This window comes from Paramisgurnus dabryanus, chromosome 16, assembly GCF_030506205.2.
Source record: "Paramisgurnus dabryanus chromosome 16, PD_genome_1.1, whole genome shotgun sequence".
Lineage (NCBI taxonomy): Eukaryota > Metazoa > Chordata > Actinopteri > Cypriniformes > Cobitidae > Paramisgurnus > Paramisgurnus dabryanus.
The window spans coordinates 7,679,622-7,700,571 of NC_133352.1; the positions used below are offsets into that span (position 1 = coordinate 7,679,622).

Sequence of the window (20,950 nt, forward strand, 5' to 3'; positions counted from 1 at the left end):
AGAAAAGCATTAACACGTACATTTCTGTGCTTATGTATCCCGTCAGTTCTGAGAGAAACAGGAACAGCATAAAGACGCAGCAGCATATTGAAACTGAGGGGAGAGATCAAGAATACATTAGTGAGAGGTTGAAACATTTATCACCAAAACACACACATCATTGTTCCCATTTTATAACTTTACTTTATTTCAAAACATCAGTCCTATTTGTTTGACCAAGTAAAGGAATATTTTGGGGGAAAACTAACTAACAAGCATTGTTATTTTTAGCTATGATGTCATTTCTTTCATTTACATCTATGCAAATGATTTAACAGTGTGAGGTGGATTTTAAAGTCAAACGACCATTACATAACAAAGGGAAATGAGCGCACAGAGGTTTTATTTGGCTGGTTGGCGTAATCGCTGGTCTTAACCATGTGACCAAATGAGTCAAGAAGTTAGGCAGAAGGAACGAGTGCATATTTACATAGAAACAGTCTCTCTGTGAACTCTGTGGTCACATGACCCTCGTGCACGGTACGTCATACTGTGACTTGTGGTTTGTTCCGGTTTACACAGGTTAATGTTTAGCTCGAACACAAACAATAAGGCGTGTCGCTATGACACATAGCTCACAGAATTCGGGTTTATAGGTTTGATCAGTTCTTCCATTTAATGTACTTGGTAATGCTTGGAAATGTTTATTTAACAACTTCAATGACACTATGATTAAAAGTAAATAATTGTTTTAGTCTGTTTCTTGAACCTTTTAGTTGGCTATAGCTCTGTTAACTATACAACTAACTTTAAAACAATGTAGCTTATATAAGAATGGTGTCATCTTTGTTATGTTATGTAAATGAATGAATTTAAATTCATTTCTGTTTTCTTTATTTAAAACTATTGCATCAAACAGATGGTTAAATCAGATAGATGCTTTTATCTTTGTAGAGGTCTAGGATGTGTACTAAAAGCACTTGTATATCGCTTTGGTAATTTTTATTTTATTTTATTTCATTAACATTTGTAATATGAAGATATGAAACCCAAACATATAAAAACCCCATCATATAACTCTTATAAGACAATGGCAAATTAGTTAAATAAAGTATTCATAAATCTTTTTAACATATTACAAGCAATCATTTTACAACATTTTTATAAAGGTTTAAGTAAGTGAAGATTAAACTATAGACTTGTGAATTAACAAAAAATGACTCATTAGTAATGTGTAAGGTTATAAAATAAATGACACTGAAGAGAGTTTGAAAATAATTAAGTTTTGCTAATTTACTTAGTCACTTTGTTTTTTGTTTTTATAATCCACAGCTATTAACCTTTAAGACATGACAACATAACCATCAAACCAGTTTGAAAGCAAAATACACAGTGTTTATGGTTAGTTTTAGTGAACGTGACTAAACGTGATGTAATTCACTTTAGACCAAAATACCAAGAAGCACAAGAATGATATGTTGCTGTGTACCGTGCCACCGTGAGTCAAGCGGCAACACCCATAACATTACAAACATCTACACTTCAGTCACATGATGAGCTAAAACAATGAGCCATCTCAAAAACAACAGTCATGAAGCTAAAACTGAGTCAGCGAATTGCTTTGAGCACACACAGTAGTGAATAATCAATCTGGATCAAAGCAGGAATGTTGTGTGTGAGGAAACATGGCAGAACAATCACAGTAAAAAAAAACAAGGGGTTGTAAAATCCTCCCACAGATGAGAATGCTTATTGTTTAACTGAAGTGAATGAGAGTCTAGAAACAAACGATGGCACTCACTGAAAGCTCCTGTATAGGTTGGCTGGGTGAGATCTTTGGGCACTTTCCTGTAGATATCGAACCTGGAAAGAAAAGAAGGAAGGGAAAAGGGGGGAAAGGTAAATATTGTGTTCTCCTGAGAAAACGACTTGTGAAAGCACATTCTGTTCCCAGCGTAGTGTAAGGAATTACAGAAGAACTGAGGAATTTGAACTATGGCTACAGTTCATGAAAGATCAATCCAGACACAACAGTCTAAGACACACACACACACACACATTATGGTTTCTATGTTTTGTGGGGACATTCCATAGACGTAATGGTTTTTATATTGTACAAACTGTATATTCTATTCCCTTCCCCTAACCCAAACCCCAACCAGAAAACTTTCTGCTACACATCTTCAAGAAACATCATCCTGTTTGACTTAGAAGCTTGTTTCCTCATGGGGACCTCAAAATGTCCCCACAAGGTCACAAAAATACTGGTATTCCTATCTTTGTGGGGACAATTGGTCCTCACAACATGATAATTACCAGGTACACAAACAGTGAATGCACATGAATCAATCAAAGATGACAAACAATGGCAATTTTAAACCCTTTCCCCGCAAGCATTTACAAAAAAAGTTGCTGGCCAATGCCCGCTTATATATATATATATATATATATATATATATATATATATATATATATATATATATATATATATATATATATATATATATGCAAGCTAAGATAATTGCATTTTTGTAAATGACTTTTGTTAGAGATCAGATTCAGAGCGATGATCAAAACACAGTATTTTTTACTGATTTTGGATCAGTGGATGTTTTAGTGTTTTATAAGTTGGGTAAGAGCGCAACCTAGAGGATAATAGCGAAAATATGCATAGCCGTAAAAACTCGTCATTGGCAGGGAAACGCTTTGTCTTAATTGACAAGATAACCTGTCAATGGCAGGGAAAGAGTTAAATGACCCCTTAAACAATCATGTTTAAAAGTTTTTTTCATCTGAAAGACTTGTGGGTTACACGGCAAACAAACTTTAAAAGAAAATTTTATCATGGCACATATTCGGGGTATTTTTGCATTTTTTTTGTGGTCCCTTGTGTTTACTATCTTTACTAGTATGTATTTACTGAAATGCTGCTTAGCAGTGTTGCAGAATTGTGAAAAGCGCTAAAGAAATCAACTTGAATTTAATTCACATAAAATTATCTAAATATCCTTTATAAAATCTTAAATATCCTAACAACATAAATATACAGAAGAAACTAAGAGGCTTTTCATTTACTTGATTTTTGATCATTAGGAAAGTTATAATTTCACTTGATGTGTAATATGTGTTTGGTTTTTTGTTTGTGTGATGTATATTTTATAGGTCCGGGACTCGATTAAAAAAATTAATCTAATTAATTCGAGACTTTGTAATTAATTAATCGAAATTAATCACATATAAATATTTGACCAGAGAACACTGAGCAGTTATTTTTTCACATGGATTTTTAGTATACCATGAATAATGACTGAATACATAAGCTTAAGCAACAAAACATTGTTTATTTTTGTTCAACCAAGTCGTTGTACCCGGAGTCGGGCTAATGTCCACGCTAGCTGCTATATGTTATGCATTGAGATGATACTTGAGGCTCGATGTGCTGCGGGTGATGTGAATTCCTTGTTGCATAGCTTACACACAACCATGCTCTTATCGACGCTTCCATCCGTTCGTTTTTTATAAAAAAAATTCCCATCCAAGGGGCCAACCAAAGCGATCTCATCAGCTTCTTCGTTCATGTTCACTGTGGTTTGTTGTTGTCTGAAGTCATGAACGCTAGTTGGTGCTCCAGTATTATCGGTCTGCCGAAACTCATCCAATGAGAAATGTTCCGCGGTGCAAAAATAAGTGCGATTAAATTGCGTTAAAAATGTTAAAGTCCCGGCCCTAATATTTTAGCATACTTAATTTGTTATAAAAATAATGCCACGGTGAAAACGTACTTATCTTAATTTACTTATCTTAAGCTGCAACCTGTAACAATTTTAGTAAAAAAACACTGTTGAGTAAATACATTAAAAAATCAGTGTTCATCTCCTTAACTTTACCCAGATTCACAACAGTAAGCTTATAATAATGATATAAAATTGAGCTATTGGGTCAAATGTCAAGGAAATATAACTTGAACCTTACAACTTTGTGTGAACCACCCAGCTCGTCAATGTCACTTCTCCCTCGGCCGTCCAATCACAGTGGAGGAGGGATGTGACAAATATCACAACAACCAACTGGCGCATCGTTCAATGACTGATAAACAAAGCAGAACTATCATCGCAACCAAAAATCTGGCAAGTGCCCACAGTCTGCATCTGCCGTAGTTTCAGCCGTGCTTGAAGGATTAGTCTTGAATGGACTTTAATGGACCCCAACACTTAACAGTTTTAATGCAGTTTAAAATCTCAATTTCAAAGGCTTCTAAACGATCTTAAACGAGGCATAAGGGTCTTATCTAGCGAAACCATTGTCATTTTATGCAAGAAATATTTTTAAACCACAATGTCTCTGGTCCTGTGACGCGCCAGCGTGACCTCACGTTATTGCGTAGTGATGTAGAAAGGTCACGTATTACATATATGAAATGAAAATTTGAGGACCATTTTAAACAATAAACTGACACAAAGACATTAATTAGTATATTTCGACATACAACAACGTCGGAACGATCATCTTTCTCCACACTTGTAAACACTGGGGGCGTAGTTTCGATGACGAGATGACGTATTACGTGAGGTCGCAATGGCCCTTCACACAACCAGAGGAAGATGAGAAGTTGTGGTTTAAAAGTGCATATTTTTTATTTTTCTTGCCGAAAATGACAATCGCCTCGCTAGATAAGACCCTTATGCCTCATTTGGGATCGTTTAGAGTCCTTTGCAATTTTAAACTGCATTAAAACTGTTAAGTGTTGGGTCCATTAAAGTCCATTAAAATGAGACAAATCCTGGAATGTTTTCCTCAAAAAACATAATTTCTTTCTTTTTTCAGTCGAAAAGAAATCAACATTTTGGATGACATGATGGTGAGTAAATTATCTGGATTTTTTTTAAAGAAAATGGACTAATCCTTTAAACGCTTTGGTGTACACGTCCCCTAAAGCTTTGAGCGACAACCATCTGGGGAATATCATGTTTATCAAAAAAAAAAAATTTGCAGGGAGTCTCTAGTCAAACAGGGAACGTGACAAAGTAGCGGAGTGAAGCACAATGCACATACAGAACAGAGATGGCGATAGAGAGGCAACATTTTCTGAAAATTCTATTCCAACCAGGCTAGTCCTACAAACAATGTAATGTACAAAGCAATCAGACTATAGTATATACTAATAATTGTTTAATACAGTGTAGGGACCATATAGTTCATATGGTTGGGACTTTAAAATATTTGATGGCAAACTGTTATGTCAACTGGCAAACTGCGTGCTTATTCACACGAAAGATGACTGAAAAATAACAATGACTGGCTTGAGTTGAGCAGATGCCAAGCAACAAACTCCGAGCCCATGAGTAACAGATCCTCTTTAGGAATAAATCCAGTCCCTGGCTTTTTATGGAGCTCTCGCACTGCGTAGCTCCAAAGCCAAACTATCCACATCACACTTGTAAACTTGCCCTTTTTCGGTTTTGAAAGTTTCCTTCACGGCTACATGGTCCAACCCTTCATGGCATCTGTGCTCCAAAAACACTCACATCTGTGAACATTTCATGCAGTGAGATGACATCAGCTTACGTAGTATGAGCGAGGGAGGGGGGCAGAGGGTCTGACTTCCTGTTATATTAAACGTCCTGTGGTGTTTCTCCTCCACCCATGACATGAACCATATAGTTCACTGTGTACTACTGACAGAGGAGCAGGATGTGGAAGGTATAACTCCATTGTGGGGAAACTCAGGGAAGGACACAATGTACTCGAATCCCTGACAACACTAAATGATACTCTCACTGACTGAAATACTTTGTAAAAATACATGATAGCCCTGAAAAGTATTTGAAACATCAGACATCCTGAAATACGAAAGCTTTAACCATTTGGTAGTCATACAGTAATGTAGGATTTTCATAGTTGATGTAATAAGCTACATGTAACATCTGTGTGAGCTTGACAGGAATTGATAATCACCAATAAAATGACTTAAAATTACCTCAGCAGCAGCTGGTTTAAAGTCATCGCACAAATGGCTGAGAAATTATATTAAAGGTGTAGATTTTAATTAGCCAATAACTGGAAAAGAGTTCATTAAATGTTTAAAGACAGACAGGTGCAGTAATTCCTCCCCTGTAAGCTAAGAGTCAGATTTAAGGGGCTGGTGGTTGACATTTTGGTTTGTTTAGATGTTGTTCCGTGTTCATATTTCTTTTCGTTTAGCAGCAGACATTACGGTTCAGATGGTTTGTCCTAAGAGCAATCGCACGAGCGTTTTTTGGAATCAAATTAACATGTGTGTGAATAGACACACCCTATAAGTCAAATACTATGTGGACTTGCGAGACATACTGCTTGAAGGCTAGTCCTAGACCAAGGCCGTTTCTCAATATGTGCTCTTGTCTGTACTTGTGTAATTGTGGACTTGTGAAACCTCATCAATTTGGTCAAGAACTGTTCCAATTTCAAGTTCACATCAAGCCAAGTTCACATAACATACCCGGATGTGTTCTTGATCCTCCCATTTTATGGAGAATTCATCAGGAGGAGACTTTTGTGGAATAATGACAGCCAAGTTTCCCAGAATGCATTTTGCGTCAACGGCAATGAAGCTTAAAACTTGCACTATATTCGAAATATTACTCTTTCTGTGTCATAAAATGTAGTTTTAAGAGCCGTTTAGTAGAGAATATAGATGAGGGGTGTAGGGGTGGTGATGGCGCAGTGGATAAGACAGATGCCTTTGGTGTGAGAGACCCGGGTTTAAATCCACTGTGACACACCATTGTGTCCCTGAGCAAGACACTTAACCCCTAGTTGCTCCAGAGGCATGCAACCTCTGATATATGTAGCAATTGTAAGTCGCTTTGGATAAAAGCGTCAGCTAAATAAATAAGTAAAACTTCAAATATGTGGTCAGTTAGTAATGAAAGAACCTATTTTAAAATTTCCTCCAACAATTTTGGATATGTGAGTTCCGGTGAATCAGCGGTTGCGGGTGGTCATCTTGGCAAGTCCTTCTGAAGTTTGCCGCGGTCTCAGTGCAGCTGCTCTTAGGCATGGGCCGGTATAAGATTCTGGCGGTATGATAACCTTTAGCAAAAATACCACGGTTTCACGGTGTTACGGTTTTGCCATTGCAACACTAAAATGTGTTATTTTTTAAATGCCAGGTAAAAATAAAGCCTTTAAATTATAATATGCTTTCAAAAAATATATAATATTTTTGTAATGTATATTAAATGTAAACATCAAATCAATCACATGACTTAATGATTTAATGAATTTTGTATAAACACAGCTCATACCTTGGAGACGGTATCACAGAATATTTCAGTGGTTTTGAAACCTTGACTGTTTAAAACCTCGGTATACCTTGAAGCCGGTAATCGGCCCATGCCTAGCTGCTCTGCCCTCTGGGGTCTGATTGTCAAACATAATACTGCCATCTTTTTGTCTCATCAGTTTATTTATCTTTGTTATTCATATGAAGTCTGTTATTTGTTGTTGTATCCTTTTAACTGATGCTAAAGTTAAAGGGACATTCGCACTTCCCGAAATTAGTCCCCTTGGTTACTTTCAATAGCAGGGGACTATTTTCGGACGGGCACTGTGTAATATCACTACGCCTGCTGCAGCCATGTTACAGCAGCAAAGTTCTTGATTATTACGCCAGAATGAGAGTATAGTTCATAGCCATATCTGCCTAGAAAAATCACAACTTGTAATTTTCCGTCGGTCTTAGTACACGATGTAACTACAGAAGAGTCAAGTTTTTAATAGGAAAAATATCGAAACTCTTTGGTTATTTTTTAGCATGATGCTAATGGTCTAATCAGATTCAAAGGATTGTGCTAAGCTATGCTAAAAGTTCTATCGCCAGACCCGGAGATCAGCTGAACGGATTCCAAAACGGTAAGAATCAAATGTTTAACTCTAGGGGAGCTGGAAAATGAGCATATTTTCAAAAAAAGTGAAATGTCTCTTTAGGTTTCATAACTTAAAATCACATATATATTTTTTATATAATCTTAACACTGTAGTAAATTACTGCACTTTACTTTAACTGGATGTTTTTCGTGTGTTTATTTCATGTTGTACAAACGTTTTGTAGTAAAATAAAATAAATAGTTGTGTTATTGTGTTTTATATCATTCTTCATTTTGTAATAAATACATTAAGCTAATCAGCGTATTCACATGTTACCTTAACCACATATTAGGGTTTTTGCATTTTATATATTTTGTTAAAAATACATTAAAATCAGAATAGCCAGCCCAGGACAGCACCTATTGGTTAGCCTGAATGACGGCCTCAAGTACTCTGCTGTTCCATTTGCAATACAACCGGACTCACGTCCTCCTGCCCTCGGAAGTTCGTTCTTCCGAGTCTGAACTTGCAAGTCTGAACTACGAAGGACGCAAGTCCGAACTTGGTGTACTTGGTATTGAGAAATGGCCCAAGACACATGTTTGGGCTGTCTCAACTGAAAATAACTTGCACTAAAGATCTTAAACTATGCCAGTGCCATTGATTTGTCTCCAGATACATACATTAGATCTATGTCTAAACCATGTTTATATAAGATATTTAAAAATTTGAATTTAACTAACGTGTAATTTCTAGTTATGTGTAGGTTCCATGCCATAGGCCAGTGGTTCCCAACCTTTTTACTTCAAGCCCCCCACTCACTCAATTTTTTCCAAATAAAATTACCTAGAGCTTGGAATAACTAGACAGATGTATATTCACTACAAACATGGCCAAACAAATAAAAAATATCTTGATTTTTGCTTGTTTTAGCTTATTTTAATGCTTGTTTTGTCCAATTTTTAAATAATTTTAAGTCATCTTGAGGCCCCCTTGGAAATCTGCTGAGGCCCCCCTGTGGGCCCCGGCCCCTTGGTTGGGAAACACTGCCATAGACAATGCACCTCACCACAAATGTAACAATTTGTCCGTTCTCCACGGACCGCAAGTGTTGTGATTGGTCCACTAGAACCCCTCCCATCAGGTAAAAAGAATGCCACACAAGAGACTGAACATTTACACATCCCCAAAACTATTTAAATGTACACCGTGTAGATCTGTCAGATAGGCCTATTTCCTCCTTTATAACAGCCACAAACAAACCAGACCCTTCTAAGTCAAGACATCAACAGACACGAAAGCACGGCTGACTGAGATTCGATCACATGTACAGGACAACTGCAAGAGTGCAAGAAAGCTTTTAAACAACAGCTGTAAGCACACGAAGTTATTAAATAACCGCCACTGTATACAAAATACCAGATATAAAAACAGCTTTAAAATATAAGCGAAAGCCGAGAACGTAGAGAAATGTCTAAATGCAGACACACTAAACACTCACTGTCTAATAAAATTAATGTCATGATTGTGTGTTAAACTGCAGGATGTTTATGAGTCTGTGCTTGGGTGAACTGCACTATTCTTCAAGTCTAACTCAGTGTTTGTTTTTAAGAGAAAATTATGGGCCATCGGCCATACAAAGCATGCATTCTTCTTCCAGACCCCCTGCTATTTTTCACTTTCATTTGGGAACCAGATTAGTTCACACATCAACTACACGGAAACACGGAACAGAATGCTGTGTCGGCACTTTAGCAACCCAACATTTGTGAAAAGTCATTGTGATTGCATGATTTAAAAGAAGGTGAAAAGTAGAGAAATTAAAGAGCAAAATCTGAGCCAATTCTGACTTCAGTACTGCCGGCTGTTCACAGTCACACTGGGTGTGACGTCTACTTAGGACGCTTTGCACAATCCTATTGGTCAGACGAGAAAGAAGTCGCGTGATTCTGTTTCCGGTTTGTGAAATACCTTGAGGTGTGCCAAATTTAAGCGTTGCCTATGGAGTTTAAAAACAAATGTTGTTTTTCTGGTTTCACTTCCATCAAGCGGTCAAAAAATATCAAATTGTCAATACAGCATAAAAACAGTTTTAGCTTTACTGTGTTTTTTCCTAAATACTGACCATTAAGTTGCCGTTTTATAAAGGAGCTTAAAGCCCATCCATATGTGTCTGTAATTAAATGTAAATAAAATAGTTATAGTAAAGAACATTTCTGACATAAAAAGCAGCAGGCTAATGTCACTTTAAGACCCAAGACCTCTTTAAGACTGCACTGTTTATGTTCAACAAGAAAGAAAACTAAGTTCTGTGATCACAAGGATGTCATATCTGAGGAACATATACGAGCTAGTGCCTTTAGTCTGCTATGATCCGGGCTTTGACGAAATCCTGCTGCTTGTGCTCTAGAGGCCACGCTTGTTATTGTTCGCAATGCATACCAAAAAACAGACGTACCTTTCTTTACGTGCAACATTACACAAAAAGAAAATGTTTTGGCGCATTTATGTAGTTTGCTGATTAATTAAACAAAAAACTAGCATTTGAAAATGAGTTATGGGTTTTTAAAATGACTGAATGCTAAATTTGTCAAATTCCATGACATTTCGCATTGTACAGTAAATTCTATTTTTATGTTTGGAACTTTGGATTCTGTGATTCGTCCACATTTTCTGCATGCCAATTTATGATGCTTTTCCACAGTCGGACCAAACCGTTATAATAACCGTTCAAATCATACTAATAGAACACGTGTACTGACGTAACCGCTGTTGCCTGGATACAAGTTGCTCTATGTCTCTAGTAAAGCATTTTATTTGAGCAAAGTAAACACAGTTAGGTATAAGTATTCCTAAAAACAAAAATAAATGATGATACTCCAAAACACGCTCGCACACCCTCTGTAAACTCTTGGCAATGACTTACACATATTGTCAGGCCCACAGTCGAAAATAAAACCATAACTGATCATCATCAGGAGGGTCTACGATCATCCTTACGCAAAATTTGAGACCACGCGGACTGTGTGCGCATGTATGATTTTTTTTTTATTTTAACTAAAACTATTTTTTTTAAACAGAAAGCTGTGGAGCATTTTTGTTACCATAATGTTTGATTCCTGTTCTTTGTTTTCTTGTTGTATGTTCTAAACTTTGTTTGCAATGGTTGATCCGCTATTTTCCTTCATCTGTCCTATTTTTTTAATTGACTGTAAATGTCGTGAATCAGTGCTGCTTTGACAGCCTGGTAGAGTAATAATTTCAATAATAAATCATTTGTATTGCATTCATGTCGAACACGGCAATCCACGGTAAGTATACTTGGAAATCTGCGCGGACGCGTGGATGCGCAAGCCGGATGCGGAAAAAATTATACCTGGCCCTTTACACCAAGGATGGCTTTAAAGTGAGGTTAGTTATGGGCTTATTTTCAGTTTTGGGCGAACTACTCCTTTAACGTTTCTTATTACTTAATCTGCAAGCATCATACATTACAATAATAAAAAAATCAAGATTTAATGCAGATTTATTTACTTATTTGATAATTATCTAACATTTATAGTTATTCGTTGCAAATTAACCCTGACCTTTAACACATACAATATGCTCAAGTTGGGAACAACAGCGCTAGAGGTATTACATCGAACTTATAATCATGCCAGAATTTTGGGCCACATTAACAATAAAATAACACAAATTATTACACATTCATAACCAAGGCTTTAAACCAGTTCACGGAACGAAAACCAGAAACTTTCGATGTTTTGCAAGAAACAGAAACAAAACCAGACACTTTCAAAAAATATATGTTCCGGAATAGAACGTTTTTGTAAAATAATGGTAAACGGTTAATACCGTTATTTTATTTAGGTTCCTTGACAAGATTTCTGTCTAATATGACTCGGTGAAGTTCACTTCCGGTCGTCGTTAACTCATCAGAGAAATGAGAAGCTTGCCACCAGTAGCCTACTCAAGCAAAGTCTCTAATGCTCAATCGTAAGAGGTAAATATTGTAGGCTACCAAGTATCTCAAGATGTTTTTTTTATACTAATTAGTGGTGTAACGGATCGCAGTTGATCCGTACAGATCACGACTCACGGTTCGGTTGGCATGAGATACGCGGATTAATACGCAAATTTAAATAGGGTGAAAGTTGATCATTTGCACGTGTTTTAAAGGCTTGCAAATGTTAACACAAGTGATTTTAACAATTTAACCGCAAAAGGCGCTAATGTGAGCAATTTTCTGTACACACAAATGCATATGCGGTTGAATGTGTCTGTCCGGTCCTACTCCAATCAAATGTGATTATCCCCATGCCCTTCAAAGATCAGGGGTCTCATTTACAAAACTGTGCGTAGGATCATTATTAAAAGTCTACGTACGCAAAAAGGCAAAAATGGCTTACGGCAAAAAATAATAATACTTATAAAACAAAGCAATGTTCCCTTTATAAATCACAGATCACCTGCAAGTGTACATATATGAATCATCCTCAGATCCCACCCTGCAAGCCAATTCTCCCATCAAGTTTGTTTTTTATAGATCAGAACCTTTGCGTGGGAACTGGCGTACGCACGTTTCCAAACCTGTTTTGTGCTTACGCATGCTTTATAAATGAGACCCCAGAACTCGATGTATAAACATGAGAGAGAGTTGCGCTACCGTGTCTCATACTGCAGTCCATTAAAATACATTTGGCAAATAAAGCACTGAAAAACAACGTAATTTTCACTTTATGTGGAGCGACTATTTATGTTGCATCTTCTTCCTAAAGCACCGTTTGGAATTTGTCCTCCGTCTGTGTGTGTGCGCGTGTTTAAGTGCACTCAGCAAATGTAGGCATGTCAGAATTACAGTTATACCGCTATAATGTAGCATTTTTTATGTTCGATGACAAGATAGAGACTTAAGGGAAATTATGTAGACTAATAATTTAAGTTCTAATGATCCGCCTACTTATTTGTATGTCCCACAGCTGACATGAAACGGTATTAACCGGTTTGGGAATTTTTTTGTTCCAAACGGTTCAGGAATATCAATTTTAAGGTTGAACCGAAAACCGGAAACATTAAAATACTGTTTCTGTTCAGAACAAACCAATTGGGAAAATGTTTTGGTTCAAAGCCCTGTTTGTAACACATTGCAAAATGTTGATGTTATTAAGCTACTGAAAAAACAAACAAATTGTACTTAATAAAACAATAGGGCCAAAACTAAAGTCAGTGTATAGATGGTTTCATCGGATGCACCCGATACACGTCTGGATTCGAACCTTACTTCCGGTTTCGTTTTTTAATGGTCTGACTAGTTGCTAAACTGATCTCTTGAACAAATGCCTCGTCGAAAATAACAAATGTTTTGGTTTCCTAGGTAATCTATGTGTTGTTTTGTTTGCTTGTTATATAAATAAACTATGTTTAAAGAATTTGTTGTTATTTATTATTAGCGGAGTTTGCCGGAAACTTCCGGACCGCGACAGCGGCTTCTTTATGTTGTTACTGCTGAAACGGTCTATAAATAGTGTATGCATATCTAAAAAGACTGTAACACTTTCTTTAGAATAATAACTTATAAATTACATTAATTGATCATTTGTATTCATTCTGAACTACAGATCTCATTTCTTAGATATCTTTCTTGACTCAGGAAGGAAATTGCCCTTTACTGCTGCTGATAACATAATTTAAGATCTTTATATGGGCATCTGACAAGTTGCCAGCATCCTGTTTAAACAGGAAAATTATTTGAATGCAAAACAAGCTAGCAACTAGTGATCTATTAGACTATCTATCTTTGGTCTTTGCATAGCATTAGGTATGGAGGCTATATTTATATTCTAAGTCCTGTTTTTTTATTTGCATACTTTCCATCTAGCATGATCAGTTTAGGTTTGACAGGAATTTTGGATGTGTTTGTGCAACTGGACTGCAATGAAATGGACAAGCATAAAAGTGATGCCATCATTTTAGCTGCAATTAAATCATGTACAAATAAATCATGGGACAAATCTAGCATGCAAACTAACAGCACCGTGCATGTTCAAATTATGAAGAGTCAATACAAAATACAATAGGAAAATATTATTTAAAAAAACTTAAGAATTTATTAAAAGCAGTCTGGTTATGTTACATAAAGTTTGACACGTACTTTAAACTCTATTCGCAATACAAACTAGTAGAAAACGTAATTTTCCTGTAATATGTTCAAATGTTGTTAGTTTAAAACCATACATGTGGAATCTTCCCGTTATTTCCCAAAATGATGTTTACTTAGGCAGCTCACTAGTTTTAGAGACAGTCATTGTGAGTACCATTAGATGATGCTCGAGTTATAAAAACGCCGAAAGCAGTTTAAAGCTTTACTCACCTGCGAACATCGAAAGTCATTGTGATTGCACGATTTAAAAGAAGGTAAAAAGTAATAAAAAAAAGAGCAACTCCAAATTCTGACTTCAATACTGCCGGCTGTTCACAGTCACACCGGGTGTGACGTCCGCTTAGGACGCTTTGCACAATCCTATTGGTCAGACGAGAGAGAGTCGATGATTCTGTTTCCGGTTTGTGTGCCAAATTCAAGCGTTACCAAAGTTATTTTTTCTGGTTTCGCTTCCATCAACCGGTCAAAAAATAACAAATTGTCAATACAGCATAAAAACAGCAGTTTGGGTTTATTGTGTTTTTTCCTAAATATTGATCATTGTGTTGCTGTTTCATAAAGTAAACATACTGGAATTTTCCAGAATTGTATACGACGTATTAACTTCAGCTTATAATGATATTTATAAAGTAGTTTTAAACAGTAATAGCCTCATACCTTATAGAAATAATTTTATCAATATATAAACTTAAAGGATTATGACCTCTTAAATGAATGGTAGCCTACTAGAAAACTTGTGACTGTAAACTGAAACTTTTGACAAAGACACAAGAAAAGTCATTTCATGCAATGATCCAACAAACATAAGTGAAGCAACACAGGTGTCTGAATCTAAATTATTGTACACAGGATAGACAAGAGTCCTGACTATACAGTCAGTATGACCTAATGTAGGGGTTATCCCAAATGACTCACTTGTTACATGTATCTTTTGTTTTATATTCAATACTTTAAGGATCACATTATTGACAGTCTATAGACATATAAAAAAAAACTAAATTAGCTCGATTTACTATTAAAATTTGTTTATAAATAAAATATAAACGGTACAATAAATGTACCTTTTAAATCTATTCCCCCAGAGCTGGGCTTTCAAATTGGGGTCTGGGGACCCTAAGAAAGTTCTAAGGGGTCCCCAGAAAATTTCAAGAAAAAAATATAAAGCAAAGATTCTAAACGTTTGCTGTGTATCCAATTATATAAGTCTGTAAACAGTTAGCTGTCTTTATATATCACAATTACTATTTATTAATTATGGAGGTATGGTTATATAGTTTTAGAAAGGGGTCCCCCATTCAAGGTTCACCATGCACACTAAAAATATTGGGTTATTTTTAACACAGGGCTGGGTAACTATTGGACAGAACAAATTTCTGGGTTAAAATGACCCAAATAATGGGTTGGTTTTTACCCAACTAACCCACAGCTGGGTTAAAACAACCCATTATTTGGGTCATTTTAACCCAGAAATGTATTTTGTTAAAAGTTTATTGGGTTAAAAATAACCCAATATTTTTTGGTGTGTGTATGTGGGGGTACTTGCTATCACAAAGTTTGAAAACCCCTGCCCAGACAACATACAATGAGTTGTCTTGAATTATGTAATGCATTATAATGTATGACACTGTCATAAATAGGGGGATTCTAGAAATGTCTCTGAATCTTTAGTAAGAAACTATACATATGTCTCAGACATAACATGGTAAATGGAAAATAGAAAAGGACACACTGAGTATTTCCCAGGTTCAACAGCGGTAGTCCCAGGGCACCTCTGTCCGTAAATGGGTTATGATGAAAACTGTGCATTCTAGAATTATTTACTACACCAAGGAAATGCCTCATTCATCATACTCTTTCACTTCCTTTTCTAACAGAGACTCCGTGCAAGTGTTACTGAAATACATGCTTAAGTTACTTTACAAATGCCTGAGGGAAAATTTATAGTTTCTGGTTTAGCATAATCATTTTAATTATTTAAATTCGTACATTTGTATACTGTTCATTTTTATGTTTGTTGTCCTGGGCATATTCATGAAGTATAAGGGGGATGTTTGAGACCCCAAAGAAAAAGTCAAAGGTACAATGAATTTCAGTGGTCTTGAATATTGTGAGCTGAAAGCTTAAAATGTTGGTTTAGCGCATCAGAAAAGATTTTCAAATTCTGTAATTCATAAATGTGGTACACAGTGTTCGGGGCATTACATGTGTGGCTTTTCTTTCTGTTTTGACTCATCAGTGTTTTAACAGTAAAATCCACGGTATTGGCTGTTGCTCCACTGGCTGTTCCCACTTTTGTTTCATCCTCTGTTCTTGTCAAACAAGACCAGAAATCCTGACTCACGTTTCATAAATGCAATGGTGACGTCATGACCCACATATGTTGTTGTGTTTGAGAGATGAAAGAACAGAAACACTTATTTAATGTCAGGCTATAAGATATCACATTAAGAAAATTTAACAAATACCTGGAAATGTTATAAAAACATCTTTAGATATTTAAAGTCAGAAATATGCATGAAAAGTTTTTTACACTTTGTGATGGAAACCACAACTGATTTCACTTCAAAACCACACATGCAGTGTCATCCATGACAACTGTTGTTAGGACTGCCAGCACATAACCATCGAAACATCAAATTACAGGAAACACACGTCAATATGAAAAAGAAAACCTTTAGCATTTAATGATAAACAATGATGAATGTAAGACGATTGCAAAAATGTGTTTTAGGTAAGCCTAAGTCTGACTTACAAAGTTGTTTGTCTTAAGGATATATCTCCCATGTCATGGTCTGAGCCTGAGCCTGTTTTGTTTTTCAGCTGAATGGAAATTTACCAGACCCGAGGTTTTTATACAGTAGCCTAATTAACTTTTATGGTTTGCCTTTGCTCTCGTGGCTTTGCACACTGTGTACTCCTGTACAATAAAAACAAAGTATAAATTTTTATGAGTGTCTTGACAGGTCCACTTATTACCTTGTTATTTATCCCAGGAAAGCGCATAAAAATCTTATCAAATAATAAGAGCATCGAAAAAACATTCCCACAACTGTTATTGTGAAATGTCACACATATAAAATTATTAGGCTATACAAAAAATATTTAATATTTACATTACATAAAAAACAACAACAAGATTAAATAAAAAATGGGACTTTTATTTTAATTTTGATGTTTATCCAGACAGTAATCTCACGTGTTTTAGTCTCAAAGTTTGTCAAGATACGTACTGCCATTATAATATTTCTTATCAAATTCTTATCTCAACTAATAATGAAAGAATAACAAAACAATAATCATCATCGTTATTGTAAAAATGTTGTTATTGTCATGCTCAGGGAATATACCGTGACGCCAGACTTTTTTTTTTTTATACATATCTAGTTCTCATAGCTTAAGTAATAATATAATAATATTTTTATTTACCGTATATTACTGTTAAAAGCCAGTTACCATCACAAATTCTATGTACATGTAAACCCACGGTACTTGTCAATAAAGGTGATTCTGTCTCGGGTAACAGGTTAGTATTGCAGGTAGGGTATCCGATAAAACGGGTGTGGTTGACCAAACTTACACATGACGTACGTGCGAATTCACGCTTGGCCGCCGGCCAAAAGAGGCGGGGAATTTGACGTCACGCCTTTCCAAGAAAGGCGAGGTCACTATATAACCAGCTACGAGCGCCAGTCGTTAGTAAAAGAAGAGCAAGAGAAAACATTGTAACGATTTAACATTTCAAAATAAAAGAGTTAAAACCCGATCACCGTAGCGGACTTTTACCGGATCGACACATAAGCGATCAAAGGACCTAAATTACCGAGCTGAACCCACCAGCGGATTCGTATCGTCTTCTACTGTAACTTATCGCTGTATGTATTTAGACCTATCATTCTCTACTATGGTCATTATGGAAGTATCCACCATCGACTCTGTCTTGCTTCGGGATCTGTTGGACGGAGATGATCCGGACTGTCTGGTTTTGGACTGTCGCTCTTTCTTCTCCTTCAGCTCGTCTCATATATCGGGCTCCACGAATGTACGGTTCAGTACGATAGTGCGCCGGAGGGCCAGAGGGGGTCTAGGGCTCGAGCACATTGTGCCAAATGAGGATACGAGGAACAGACTTTTGTCCGGGGAATACCAAAGTGTCGTGTTCTTGGATGACCGCAGTATTGACATCAAAGACGTGAAAAAAGACGGCACTTTGATGCTTGCCGTGAACGCGTTGTGTCGCAATTCATGTGGAGCAAGTGTCTTCTTTCTTAAAGGTACTAATGACTCTCTTTAAAGTTGACTTTGTCTAACTAACTTGTATAAAGCCATGTGTATTGATATATTTTTAGTGTCTCGTGACCAAATGTTTTCCTCAGCTGTTGTGATGTCTGTGTACGGATCAGTTGTTTCAGCTGACGCTTGTAAATTCCACTGTTACTAAAATGACTGTCTTCTGTTTGAATGTATTTTTAGGTGGATTTGACACATTTTCCTCTGAGTTTCCTGAAATGTGTACCAAGCAAGTTACCCCACAAGATTTGACTTTACCTCTGAGCTCCAGCCGTCACCCCAACAAGGTCGAGTCGTCCTGTAACGTTACAACTCCTCTGTACGATCAGGTAAACCTTTACAGATGCTTTAAAGATACTTTATTTATTTATTTATTAATGATTATACATGACATTAAACTTGTTTATTTGACTTTCAGGGTGGCCCGGTAGAAATCCTGCCATTCCTATATTTAGGCAGCGCCTACCACGCATCCAGAAAAGACATGCTGGACATGTTGGGAATCACGGCCCTCATAAACGTCTCTTCCAACTGCCCGAACCATTTTGAAGACCACTACCTGTATAAAAGCATACCCGTTGAGGACAACCACAAAGCCAACATCAGCTCTTGGTTCAACGAAGCCATTGAATTTATTGGTGAGTATCATTTCTTTGAGCTTTTATTTGATCCCTTGTTGTGAAACTTGGAACAGATGTCACCAAATGACCAGCTTTTGGCAGGCAAGCCCAACCCCCATTCAAGCGAAGCCTGAATTGAATTTTTCAAACGTTCCCTCCAAAACGACCAGCTGGACCGCCCGAGCCTGACAGGCACCGATGCTTACATCATCCTCTCATCCTATTTAAAGAGGGTGCCCCCTTTTCAAATAACACCAGGCCGTGACCTGATCTTTTATTTGGGGCAACTGGCTCTTTTTGAATGCTTTGCTTCCTTTGTTCAGCTTGAACAAAAGGTAGTGTCTGCAGCTCTCTGGTTACCCTCCTATCAGATCAGTGCTCCTAGCAGGGGTGCTGCAACCCCCCCATTGTGTATTCAGCCCTGTCGGCGGGGGGTTTCCCTTTTTCCTCGAACCCCTGCCTGATTTAACTTTTCCTGTTTCCTTAATGAGACGGCTCCCTTCATTAGCAACACTGTGGCATATCATTTGCAACTGAATGTGTGATTGGAGAACTGTTATTAAACCTTTTTTGGGAGGCTTATGATGTAGTGGAGTTTTAACCGATATACCCTTCTTATTTCACACAGATTCAATACGGAATAAGGGTGGACGGGTCTTCGTTCACTGTCAAGCCGGGATCTCGCGCTCCGCCACCATCTGTTTGGCTTACCTGATGCGCACCAACCGCGTGAAGCTCGAGGAGGCCTTCGAGTTCGTCAAACAGAGACGCAGCATCATCTCGCCCAACTTCAGCTTCATGGGCCAGCTCTTGCAGTTCGAATCTCAGGTGCTGGCGTCTTCCACCTGTTCCTCGGAGGCAGGGAGTCCCGCCATTGGCAAAGGCACCACAGTGTTCAACTTCCCGGTTTCCATGCCCGTCCGCACGGCTGCTAGCCCTCTTTCCTTCCTCCAGAGTCCCATCACTACCTCGCCGTCCTGCTGAGATCTTGTCATAAAGTGGCTGGACTTGTTTTCTCACCCTTTGACCGGGGAGGGTTTTATTGTTGTGATGACTTATATGATCCCTGGGGTGATCTTTTCAGTATTAGACTTTGGAACTTTTGGTTCCTTGGTTGCTACGAATATTCCACGATTGCTCGCTATATGTTGGAGATCCAGCTCCTCACGATGTTTTAACGTTTCAACACAGTGCTCCATACTTGACTAAACTGTGAATCAGGGTGTTCATGTAAAGTTCGGTATGATGACAACCAAGTGAAACACTCAGTTGTTTTGTGAATGTAAGAGTCTTTGTGTGTGTGTGTTTTTTATTATTTTTTTTTAATTGTGAGTGTTTGACTTGGTTCAAATTGATAATCAGTTATTGTTTTTATCTACCCCATGTCTTTCAGGTTACTCTGGGATTGTTTTTTTTTTTTAACATTGGTGTCATTAGACAAGGAAGTCATTAGACTTAAAGGTGCTAATCTCATTGAGTATTCCTGGTTTTTGAACAATGAATGTAGTTAACACGTCTGTGTAGGGGATCTGTGCCTTAAAGTTAAATCGATTATTTCTGAGCCTTTCAGAAAGCAATCCAGTTCATCAAGGCCTTTGTTCTTCTTTAAACAAACACACAGAATACCTCATGTGTCTGTACTGTTGTCTGTCCTCCCATAAGCACTACTAACCGGAGAGACTTTTTAAGGATCGTTTTGATATGTGACTATTTATTGACTAAATTAATATATTTCTTATGCTATATTTTTTCATATGTTTGTGATACCTGATGCCAACAAATAAAACTTTTCATACGTACATGTGCATCTCCTGTGTTTTTGAGACGTTAAGATGCTAAACAATGCATTAACACACCATAAAAATGTTATTAGAAAAAAATACATGACCAGTGCAGGGCTAAACACGTCAGCAGTGTTTATTTCTGTTGCCCTGCAAATGTTTACTGGCCCCTTATTTTTAGCAGCTTATTTGTTTACCTTAATGTCATAAGATACATTTGTGTAAACAAATCATTTCATTTTCAGAAATGTTTATTTGCAGTATTGGCAGAAATT

General features: G+C 37.1%; 2 protein-coding genes across 2 annotated transcripts in view; one reads left to right on the plus strand and one right to left on the minus strand.

Annotated features, from left to right (window-relative positions):
- ergic1 (endoplasmic reticulum-golgi intermediate compartment 1) overlaps positions 1-14,328 on the minus strand; it is a 29,914-nt gene extending 15,586 nt beyond the window's left edge. Inside the window, exons 1-3 of the mRNA XM_065268029.1 lie at positions 14,198-14,328; positions 1,781-1,842; positions 21-93 (exon numbers count right to left, since the gene is read on the minus strand). Coding sequence (XP_065124101.1) covers positions 21-93; positions 1,781-1,842; positions 14,198-14,217 — 155 coding nt within the window. The 5' untranslated portion in view covers positions 14,218-14,328. The remainder of the gene's footprint in view (positions 1-20; positions 94-1,780; positions 1,843-14,197) is intronic.
- Positions 14,329-17,670: 3,342 nt separating this feature from the next.
- On the plus strand, positions 17,671-20,693 carry dusp1 (dual specificity phosphatase 1). The gene is made up of 4 exons (XM_065267973.2): positions 17,671-18,258; positions 18,458-18,603; positions 18,693-18,912; positions 19,523-20,693. Exons 1-4 carry the CDS (start codon positions 17,862-17,864, stop codon positions 19,876-19,878), a joined length of 1,119 nt encoding a protein of 372 aa, XP_065124045.1. The 5' UTR covers positions 17,671-17,861; the 3' UTR covers positions 19,879-20,693.
- Positions 20,694-20,950: the final 257 nt, after the last annotated feature.